This window comes from Panthera pardus, unplaced genomic scaffold (genome assembly GCF_024362965.1).
Source record: "Panthera pardus isolate Hobbes unplaced genomic scaffold, ASM2436296v1 HiC_scaffold_15, whole genome shotgun sequence".
Classification (NCBI taxonomy): Eukaryota; Metazoa; Chordata; class Mammalia; order Carnivora; family Felidae; genus Panthera; species Panthera pardus.
Genome location: NW_026526710.1, coordinates 26,774,612 through 26,786,812, shown reverse-complemented (window position 1 = coordinate 26,786,812; position 12,201 = coordinate 26,774,612). Strand labels below are relative to the sequence as shown.

Here is a 12,201-nt window from a genome sequence, read left to right as displayed (position 1 = left end):
GAAACAGCCAAAAGATGAAGTGGTGTACGCAGCATGCTGGGGCCTTGGGATTTAAAATGAAGGCAAATTTTTCTAAGGTGCCATTAGATCATCTTAAGAAGGGTGACACTCAGATCTTTAAGTCACTCGGGGAGGCTGTGCAGACTGGATTGGCACAAACAGGCATGCCACAGGAGGCACGAGAGTCTACTGCTGTGTTCCCCATCTGTAATGAAAGTTTAAAGAAAAATTAACAGAACTTTGTGACCGACTGGATGTAGAGCCTAAGTAGAGGAACTTACAATGAATCTCCAGTTTCTGGTGGGTGGCACCAAATGAACTAGAAAATACAGGAGGAAGGTAGCATTCAGTATTGGAGTTTAAGAAATTTATGCCATTACCATTTATGGAATTGGGTACATGGTTTATAACTCAGAGCTGACATTGGAGCAGGAGTGGAAGAAGTTGCATATAATCAGCACAGAGGAATCAGATAAAGACTTGGGCAAAGATGAGATCATTCAAGGTTAAGTGTGTTAAAATTAAAATCCAAGGCCCAAAGATGGAGTCCTAGAGTCAGAAGAGAAACAGAATGAAAAGACAACCTACTAAATGAGAGAAAATATTTGCAAACCATGTACCTGATAAAGGGTAGTCTCCAAAATATATAAGGAACGCCTACAATATCAGAAAAAACTAACAAACCAGTTGAAAGGCAAAGAATAGACATTTCTCCACAGAAGACATATGCATGACCCACAGGTGTAAGAAAAAATGCTCAACTCCACTAATCATCAGGGAAATGCAAACATACACACACACACACACACGATATCACCTTATACCTGTCAGAATGGTATTATCAAAAACAAGACAAAATGTGTTGAAAATGTGGAGAAATTAGAACCCTTGTGCTCTGACAGTGAGAATGCAAAATGGTGCAGCTGCTATGGAGAATGGAGGTTCCTTCAAAAATTAAAAATCCAACTACCATGTGATCCAGCAATCCCACTCCTGGGTATCTATCCAAAAGAACTGAAATCAAGGTTTTGAGGAAATATTAGCCCTCCCATGTTCACTGCAGCACTCACTATTCATGACAGTCAAGATGTGGAAACAACCCAATAGTCCATCAACAGATGAATGGATAAAGAAAATGTGGCATATACAGGTGACTCTTGAACAACACAGGTTTGAACTGTGTGGATCCACGTATTAGTGGATATTCTTCAAAATATATTACAAATATTTTTTGGAGATTTGCAACAATTTGAAAAAACTCACAAATGGACTGTGTTGCCGAGATACATCAAATGTTAATGTTTCTAATACTGTATTATGAATATGACTCTAATGCAATATGCCATAAAAATTTTATAACAGTTCATTCATTTCTGTAATGTTAGGCTATCTTGCAACAATCATATTGATTACACCAAGCCACTGTGAAATAACTGTACTGATCACATTAGGTTACCATAACGCAATCATATTGCTGCTTGTTATCAACACATGAAATCATTATTCCTATAAAGAAACATTAATTTCTTTTCCACATTATCTTTTCATTTTTCATCTAGTGTTAGTAATATGTATCACATCTACAGTTTTTTGAATCATGTAAGACAATACTGATACAGGTTCTGACAGACAATTTCATCTTACACAGAACATAAACTCATGGTAACAATATAGTATAGTACTTGAAATGTATTTTCCTTATGATTCTAACATTTTCTTTTCTCTAGCTTACTTTATTGTATGAGTAGTACAGAACACAAGTGCGAGATATGTGTTAACTGTTTATGTTATTGGTAAACCTTCCAGTCAACAGTAGGCTTTTAGTAATTAGGTTCTGGGGGAGTCAAAAGTTATAAACAGATTTTCCTGTGGGGGTTAGCACTCCTAATCCATGTTGTTCAAGGGTGAACTGTATATATACAATGGAATACTATTCAGCCTTATAAAGGGAAATTCTGCAGTATGCAAAAACATGGATAAACCTTGAGAGCATTATGCTAAGTAAAACAAGCTAGTCACAGAAAACCAAATACTGCATGACTCCACTACATAAAGTACCTAAAATAGTCTAATTCATAGTATCAAAGAGTGGAATGGTGATTGCCAGTGGTGGGGGTTGGGGGCCAGGAGGAAGTGGGAATTATATTCAACAAGCATAAAACTTCAGTTAAGCAAAATGAAAAAGCTCTAGAGATCTATCAAACATTGTAACTACAGTCAACATAATTTACACTTAGAAATTTGTTAAGAGGGTAGATCTCATGTTAAGTGTTCTTACCACAATAAAACAAGAGTCAGGCAGAAAGACAGGTAAAGAAAGCAGAGAGGTCTCGTTGAGTCTAAGGAGAAAGTTTCAAAGAAGGAGTTCTTAATATTGCTGTCAAGAAGTCATATAAGGTAAGAATTGAAGAGTTAACTATATTTGGCTATAATACGAGCTAAGATGACTTTTCTGAGGCATTTCTGTAGTGATACAAGACAAAGACACTCTTGGGGTAAAGAGTATACGGGTAATGAGGAAATAGAAGTAGTTAGTTGAGTGTGGATGACCTTCAAGAACTTCGTTGACACAAAAGATGGATTATCCTGGGTGGCTCAGCCGGCTAAGCATCCGACTCCTCGATGTCAGTGCAGAGCCTGCTTGGGATTCTCTCTCTCCCTCTCATCCCCTCCCCAGCTCGCACACAGGCGTGCGTGCTCTCTCTCAAAATAAGTATTTTTTTAAAAAGGAGGATTATCCTCCTGCACTACTTTATGGTATAATGAATTTTTCATGCATTCTTTATGAAAGATTTACTAGGGATCAAGAATTTGCTTACTCCCAAAATAAACCAGAAACACTGGAAAGCAAGGCAAAATGAACATAAGGAGAGTCATTACATTTTTAAAAGATGAAACAGATGTATTCAATAAACAGTATTATAAAAATTTCACAGTTGGCAAAACAAAACCAATTATGAGTTTGTTATACTGTTAAGGTGATACTCACATGACACACAGGCTTGTGTGTGTCTAGACAAGAAGAATATCACCAATAACCTGACAACTGACTGCACACACAGCCCAAACACATCGCCTGGTTGGGAAATTCGATGGTAAAGAAGCCAAAAGCTTCTCACTCAAGAGGGAACCCTTGGTCTTTTTATAACAGGAAGTGTTTGAGGAACACACAACATCCAACACAAGAGTAACACAATGATTTTAAAAACTGCATTGAGTTGCTACACTTACTTAAAAATAATTTAATACCATAATCCATATTAATATTTTTTCCAAGTAACAAAAGGAGTATTATAACTTTTCTTCTGTGCTTTCATCTAACCTATTCTGACAGGAAGACTACTTGAGAGGTAACTAAAGAAAATTTTTAAAAGCAAGTGACCAACATTTTGAACCGATTTCAATTTAAACGTCGATTATGAGTTATAAAAAAGTGAGAGTAAACTCTTAAGGAAACATTCATTATCTAAAGCAGTGCTATCCTAAGATAAGGCACACAAACCAACATAGTCTATTTAATAAAAATATTTAATGCTGCCAAAAAGTATAAAAATACAGTAGGAATGGCAGTACAATACAAAGTAGTCTCTCCTAATTTATTTCTTTTACATCTTTCTACATTTCATACACACATTAAAAAAACTTAACAATACATCAAATTAGAGGGTTCTGCAAAGTCTTCTGCTGGTGGTGCTCTTCTTTCCCTGGATGTAAAGTTTACTCTGTAAACAGACAAATGTGAGGCAATCTACAGGTTTATCAAGCCTCACTTTAGTTTCCGGAGTGGGCTTCAGGTCTTGCTTTGCACATCAATGGTTCAAAATTTATAGCTGCAGAATATTCTCAAGTCATGAATATTTAGGTGTCTGTCAATCTTGGCCTAAAACATAAAATAAGAAGTCATCTATTCAATTCAGATTTACCAAACACACAGACATACATAGACACACACAAACATAAAAGGACTAACAATGAACTAAAAAAGCAACTAAAAAACATTCTAACGTATCACATTCAACCACACTAAGTGCTTCACTGTTATCTTGGTAAATCTGCTTATGTGCTCGATTTTCAAACAGAATTGGTGGTGTGAGGGAGACTCATGTTAAAGCACCGTAACTCATACGGCTTTATCAAGAATTACTAACTATGAATTTCTCAGGTCATCCTGCATTACTCAAGAAATGACCTCCATGTGAAATACTGACAGACAGACGGGTTTAAAAAAAATGTACCCACAACAGTTTAGCAAGATTATATGGTATGTGCTAGACTTACCAATACTTTGGAATTCAATGCAAAAGTCTAATCCAATTTGGACCTCCACTGTATCATACTGCTAAAAATATTATGAACGTAAGGTCTGAACATAAAGTTGGCTTATATCTTTAAGTCACGGACTGTTAGCAGCATGCTTTTTTGTCCTGAAGGATAACACTAATGATTATAGCAATACAGAACCGAAGTGACATCATTTAGGTTACTACCAATATAAAAGAAAACACAGACATAAAATAATTGACATATTGTATTTTAATGTCAAAAAGTAAAGATTAATGAGAGTTTAAACAAGCAACAGACAGATGAAATAACTATTTTAAGGGCAGTTTTTGATGGTATTTCACAATATTTGCAAGTAACTGAACTCTGGAGGTAAATGTTATTTCCATTCTTCCCCTGACTTCCTTCGCTATGACACACACAAAAAACCCCCAAATCTAAATACATACTTATTATTGTCTCCATATGTATAAATAGGAATATAAACCATACCCACACATTCTCCCATAACGTTTAGTCAAAAACTTTCAAATACTACAAACTGGGCTTTTTTCCTAATGACCGACTCTTCCTACTGAAGAATAACAATACCAAGCACCTGGTCTTCTGAATACCCCATTTCTCTTGATTGTCCAGCACAGAGAAATGTCAAGTCACCAAGAAACATTCTCATTAGGTGTCTGTGAGTCACAAAACCTACTACGGATGCTTACTGCTGGGTTCTGCTGAGCCCTCAACCAAAGCAGACATAGTAAGGAAAAGTGCTTCTTACGGACTCTGATTGCTGTAAAAAACATATTTATTTCCCATGCATTGAGAAAATCTGCCCATCAAAACAAAGCAATTTAATCCACTCAATCAAAGTGAATGAAATAATGGTTTGCTTTAGAGAATATTCTGGTGTTCCAGTATTTCTCTGGTTCAGTGGCAGTTCAACCTGTTTTCACAAAAATGTTTGGAGGGAAAAACTTCGATTTGTTTCACTCAAAAAACAAGAAGAGGGTTACTTTGTTTTTTAACAAGTGGTTGTCTAATTCTTTCCACTTAAGTATTTGAATATTCCATAAAAAACAAAGTCATAATAGAAGCAGAGTGAGGTGTGGAGCTACTGGAATTTCACAGACAGGAGTCTGAGTTTCAGCTGTCATGTACTAGCTGTGCAACTGTGGGCAAGTTACTTATTCGCCTCTGACTTACTTTTGTTATCTTAAAATAGGGTAATGTATGTAGAAGAGGTGTTAGGCAGGTTAAATTTAGATTATGCAGTTAAGCTGACTGGCAGAACTGCAGGTGTCCAATAACACATTGCCGTCTTCCCCAGCAGTGTTAAAGATTCACCTACCAATGGCAAACTATTACTTGTAACGACTAAAAGAATTTGACAGCATTTTTAAAAATTCATTTTTTTCTTTGTAAATATTATTCTGGGGGATAGGAAAAGTCAGATGGAATCATTGGCAGTGTTAACTATTTTAAAAGAATGTATTTGTTTGCAGGACTGAGAAGACGGGCTTTATTTTAGGAAAAAATATGTTCACTTGAATCACTTCTTGCTGCTTTAACAAGTCAAAGGTAAAATGGGTTCAAACAAATCAAGTGGAATTAGCCGTGCGTGCTGCAAGCTTTCTGTGGAGAAAGCGCCTGTGCACACTGTCCAGTGTCATTCTGGAACAGGGCCAGATTTACAGACTGAGCATGATCTTCCCAAGCTGGCTCCATACCTGAAGTAACAGAAAGTCAAGCTGCATCCGAAGTATTTTTTGCCACCAGATATTCACACTATTTTTTACTGAAAAGAATCACAAAACCTTTTGTAAAGGTGAGCAAAGAAAGCATTGCCTTATAGAGAAAACAAACATATCTAGTCTCCCTTTCCTGAATTCACCAAACTCAAAATAACTTCGGTTTTTTTTATAGTGGTAATTTGAAATACCGACACCATCACGTCTACAAAAATCTATGTCAAATTAGAGCAACAATAAAGAATTGATGCTTTTAAAAAATGGTCTCTATAAAGAAAAAAACCTTCCATGCAACTCTTATATACTATAAATACTATGTATATAATATATACTATATATAATACACTATGTATATAACAGGTACTATATATATATGTATATATATATATACATATATATACATATACACATACACATATATTAATACTACCTAATGAAAAACCACAGTACTAAAGTAGACTCTGTAATATCGCCACTATATCCTGTAATTCCTATATTCCGCTCTACATTATGAAACCAAAATAGAAGGAGTTCAAAAGATTGAACTTTGCAGTCTCCCAGTGGACTACCCAGAGACGGTCAGAGCTCTTTAAAATTTTTCACTGTCAGGTTGTTACTGATAAAGACGAAGCCTTTCATACCAAGTAAAAGCTTCTCATCTGAGTCACTGCTTCCACTTGGCAATGCCCTGTGATGGAATAAATGACAGTGAGGAAAACATTTTCCCCAAAGAAGTTTCCAAAATTTAATGGCTATTTCTCTGAAGAATGCTGAGGAAAAGCACTTGTGCAGAATTGCTGTTGCTGGAGCAATCTGAATGTGGTAAATATTGAGAAAATGCTTGCTGATGAGGGAAAAATGAGATGGCTAAACTCATAACCATTTTCCTAGAAGTTTGTTCTTTAGAACACTACCCATGGAAGTGAGTGGCTTAAAATTCCCAAATTAAAAGCTTAAATTCTCAGGTCTGGAGGGACAATGAAATGGCCATCTCATGGCGAGGACATGGAAGTAGCTGAAAGCATGCAGTATCTGGACTGGGGAGGCCCAGGCAGAGCAGGCACTGTGCAGCTCACACAACCCGAGTCTCTTCCCACCGAAGCAAGTCAGCACTTATGCATCACAGACCTGATGGAACAAGAGAGAGCTGAAGTTCTAACATATTCACTCTTGTAGGAGCTATGGATGACGTCATCCTGAAATAGTGCTTTGAAGATAAGTATTAAATAAATGGAATCAAATCTAAACAAATGAACTAGGGAAAGAGATGAAAGAAACAGGTCAACTCCAGAATAAATCATTCAAGGAATGACCAAGACCCACATATTAAGTCAGTAGAACTTAGTTTGGTTATATGGAAGAATATTACCTTCAAAATATTATTCGTAAGATTTTGTGCCCCTATCCTCTAAATAATTAGTCAAGGCCAAATGAAAGGTTTCTTAAAATAAGAGAGACTTTATTATTAGCTATTGATGTAGAAAGGAGAACACAGAACAGACACTTCTGCACTTAGTTTCAGACCAGATCACTGCACCAAGGTCTGACCTCAGCACCCCCCCACCATTGGAGTGCAACAGATTTCGGACATCCAAGCCCTTAATCCTTATTCCCCACTCCCCTGCCAAACCCACATGGACTGCTGGACAAAAAAAAACAAAAAAACAAAAAAACAAACAGATGTTTACAGAAGGTGTGATTCCTCAACTCCTGCCTGAACATAGGAAGAAGTGGATGACATACATAATGGCATTAGGCTTATAAGAGACTATATTAAGAAAAACCTCTGTTAGGTTTTGTGTCTGAAAGTAAAAACCAAGGCAGACCAAATTTTAAAATCTGTACAATAACCAGGCAGGCACACTGGGGATGTAGGTACTTGCTGAAATAGAATATACAAAGGTTAATGACAGTATTTCTAATATAATCAGGTTCTGGCCTGTGTCTATTTACATAGAATCTAGTCAGATATTTTTCTAAGAGGGAAATGACTTGTAGGAGGTAAGTCTTTCTTTGAGAATGATCGATTCTAATCTACAGAGCCTGATTCAATGACTGCAGCATAAAAGAACCTAGCAATGTTAAGTCTCAGGTTGATTATGGCTTAATAACAACACTTACTTCAAAAGCGTATTGTAAGGATTTAATAGGATAATCTATAAAAGTGCATATTAGCACAGTGCCTGGTACATAGTAAATGATCAATAAATGGTAGCAGTTTATTGGTACCAATCAATAAATGGTACCAATACTTTGAACTGACACTGAAAACAAAGGACTTGATATAAAAAGTGGAGGCTGCTCCATTCCATAAACTACTTTTTAAACCAATATGTATTTTTTGATTCATACCATCAATTCTAGTGTATTTAAAATGAAAGGGACAAAAGCGCAAATATACATAAAATTAACTTAAGAGTTATAATTACTTCTCGTAACATACCTGTTAAGCAGAGATATTAAAAAAATAAACAAAAAAAAAAAATCAATGCTTTTTTACTTCCTCTTTTTTGTTCATTCCTTTTGGTAGAAATATATCAATGCAGTCAGCATTAATTTGAAGACAGAAGAGGAAAAGGACAGAGCACATATATAAAATATATCCTAAACATGAAGAATGGTCTTTATATTGATCTAAAGTTCTCTATACACTTTCACATGTTACTTTTTTTTTAATCCTCTAAGGATTCAGGAAAAGGTATTATTTTTATTTTATATACAGATAAACTAAAAATGGAGAACTGCTTTTACATGTTATATATAAGCAAGCATAGATAAAAATTGCTAATAGGCCAGCATAAAATACTTAGCTACACTTGGAAACAAATACGTGACCAGTTGGTATAGCCAGAGAAGACAGCATTAAATCAAAGACAGCTGTCAGTTTATCGGCAGGGACAGATATGAACACAAATGCACTATATATTAATGTAGATATCCTTTCTTAAAAATGATAAAGCCTCTGGCTTTTTAAAAAACCTTTTTTTCGTCCTTAACCTATTCCAAAAATAATACTACCTCATTAAAGTCAAACTATACAACTGACTTTTAAAATCTGTTATAATTAGAAAATATTAGGAGACACAAATTTTGTAAAATGTAAAACCTACCGCGGATTGCTAACTTTGTCGTCTGGCTGTTACCCGAGAAGGCAGGAGCCCGGTCTGTGTCCTTCCCTCTGACTAGCACACCGCTTTCAATAAAGGGGCCAGGATGATGACCCTGGGCACCACAGCACATGTATTTTTAATAATTAGTACATGGAACCCACCAAAAATATTATTACTGGTAAAAACTCAACACACTATCCTTCAGGATCTGCTTGAGAGGAAAGATGACTAACCCCTGCAGAAGTTTATCAACAAATGTTTACTACACTGAACATGACTGTTAAGATATATGACAAAAAACACCACTCAGAAGGAAAGAAAGCAGACAAAAAGCAAAGCTAAAATCCAGAATCCAGGGAAGCACATTTACCCTGCAAAGGGGCATCATTATCAGGATTTGTTTTTTGTAAGAAGTTTTTACCTTTTTGTTTAAGGCAAGGCTACTTTCAATTGGAGACTCAGTATGATCTACCCATATTTTACTTGCAGAGTAATATACTGCATTTTAGCAAATATAAACCAAGGCAAATTAGAAAGGTTTTAAACCAATAATGACGGGTCCCGGTACCTGAACACAGGTTTAATGCAGACAGACATAAAAAAAAAAAAGTCCCTCTTACCTCCTCTCCATTTAAAGGTTACGGGGCACAGTAATACTGAATTAGGACACAGGCACAAGTTACGTAAATCTTATTTAATATGTAGTACCACCTACATCCTGCTTTCAGACTTTCAGCATAATTTAACACATTCAAAAAACTACTCAAATCAATTCAAAATACCTATCTATACCAATGGTTTTCAAACTGTTTTTAAGATTTTAACTGTCCCCTTAAAATAATTAAACCTCATGCAGCGATCTTATGTAGTATATAAAATAGATAAAGCAGAGATGCTCTGGTTGAAAGTAAAGGCTGGTAGCTTGGAGTCCTTCCAACCACCTCGGGGCGACCCTTCAAAAATCCAATAAGCGTAGTTCGAAAACCAGTGAAGTAATGTGACTTTATTATATCAGTAATTAAATTTGTAACAACTATTTAAAGTTTAAGCTAAACAAGTTAAACACTGAATGGAATGTTGGGATATGAAGAAGGCTAGCACTCAAATGAGCAGTTAAATTCACCAGACAATATGCTTTAAAGATACCCATTAAGAAGTTAAAGGGACAAGGTCAGATTTGTACATCATCATACTATTTATTGAAGTAGAAAGAACTTGAAAAAATTTTACTTCAAAACTTCAGTATAGTAAACTGAAACTGTGGATAATAAAATGCTGCTCCTTATTTTTATTTCCTAAAGCATCATTTACCCCAACTATAAATTAGGGTAATTACATTGAAATGTTCATGAAAAATAAACAGTATCCATCATGGGCTTTACAGAAACCAATTTCTTTACAAAGTCTTGAGACCAAATGTTACCTGACTATGCCAGTAAGGAGAATTTTCCTTCAAAGATATTTTTAGGGAAAATTTTTGTTTCTTTGTTTGTTTTTCTTTTTAAATTTGGGAAAACTGTAAAACATAAAAGAAATGCAAATATATAGTAAAAAGTGCTTATTTAAAGTTAGTTCTAACTGCTCATATCAAACTTCTCTTTAGGAAAATGTATCCAGTACAATTGAATCAACATACAATTTATTTTTTTATGGTAACAGATTTTGCATATTGAGCTTTTAAAAAGTACATTTAACTACAAAAGTAAGATTAAATACTTATAAAATATATTTACCCTGAAATGATTAAGAATATAAAATGTTGATGCCCATGTCAACAGTACATTATACATTACACGCATTATTTAAAGGTCATTTTCTTTCCAGTAATAATGTAGATAAAACCACAATATTTATTGCTTGTTATCAAGTGCAGGTTAAAATCCAGATAGCCTCCAAAAACAAATCTTTGTTTTGAGGATTTCTCAATCTGGTCAGGTGAAATATTACACTGAACATGTACGAATACAGTTGGAAAATGTACCAGTTTTCAACAAGCATTCAAGTCTTTATTTCAGATAGCTGTTTACAGTTTGGGGACAGTGTCCTGAGATGTTGGGCTGGGGACTGAATATATCACTTGTCTGGTTGGTGTCTATTCTACCGCACCATTTCTGGGGTGTGAGGAGTTTGCTAACAGACAAACCCTTGTGACTAACGCAACACTGTCAGCTATTAGTGCGGGAGCTTGCGGGGCAGAACTGTTATTTATAGGACATTCTGCTGAAACAACAGTGTCCAGCCAACAAAAGCGCCCACCAAAATGACTGACACAAACCCCATCTTAGTGAGAATAGGTTGCCAATATAACCACCTTTTCCTTTTTCGTTCAGTCTCATTTAGCCTCTGTTTCATCTGCTGCACCTTCTGAGCCGTGTTAGCTTTTCTGTCCTCTCGAATACGTTTCCGTAGAACGCTAGAATACATAAAAACAAATGAAAGGAAGTGCATGGTAAGACTTAATTACTCTAATGCAGAGGACCTAAGCCCAAATACCCACCTCCCAAGCCCCACATTTTTAAACTCGTTAAAACACTAGAATGAAAAAGGGGAGGATTTTCAATATTCTAAGTGGTCCAGAGATGTACTCTAATAATTCAACAATTTCTGGTACAATTTTCTATTAATAAATACTTTTGGCAGGACCTGAAAATAAGTATGGTGCTCTCTTTTGTTGAAATGTGAGCTGGAGGCTGTCAGCTTGTTTTCTTCCTAAGCAGCTGGAAGAGGTGAGGGATAAGAGTCCCTGGCATCTAAGCCACTTTTGTCTTTACGTGATTTTCCACAAAGGCCACTCATAAAAGCTATCTGCTTCATACTTCCATGAAGATGCCACCATGGGATGCCTACCTATCTGTTTGTGAGAATACATTGCTTATTTCACACTTATTTCTAGCATCCATCTTCCTATTCAATACAGAATGTCTGTTCCAATGGAAGCTCTCTGACTCCCAAGACACACAGTCCTAGGGCACTGTAAAGAAGAATGGCTAATGGCAACATGTACATTACTATATCTTGCCTTTAAAAAAATTTCACAAACTCCATCTCCTCTTTTCATTTATTTCCTA

General features: G+C 35.7%; 1 protein-coding gene across 4 annotated transcripts in view; it reads right to left on the bottom strand.

Annotated features, from left to right (window-relative positions):
- Positions 1–3,510: 3,510 nt before the first annotated feature.
- PTPN2 (protein tyrosine phosphatase non-receptor type 2) overlaps positions 3,511–12,201 on the bottom strand; it is an 84,974-nt gene continuing 76,283 nt past the window's right edge. For 2 of the 4 annotated variants that reach the window (XM_019433882.2, XM_019433881.2), the window contains one exon: positions 11,114–11,546. In XM_019433882.2, the coding sequence (XP_019289427.1) occupies positions 11,339–11,546 (208 nt within the window). In that variant the 3' untranslated portion in view covers positions 11,114–11,338. Of the gene's footprint in view, positions 3,881–10,556; positions 10,650–11,113; positions 11,547–12,201 lie in introns of those variants that run through there. The other 2 variants (XM_019433879.2, XM_019433880.2) reach the window with 2 other exon arrangements.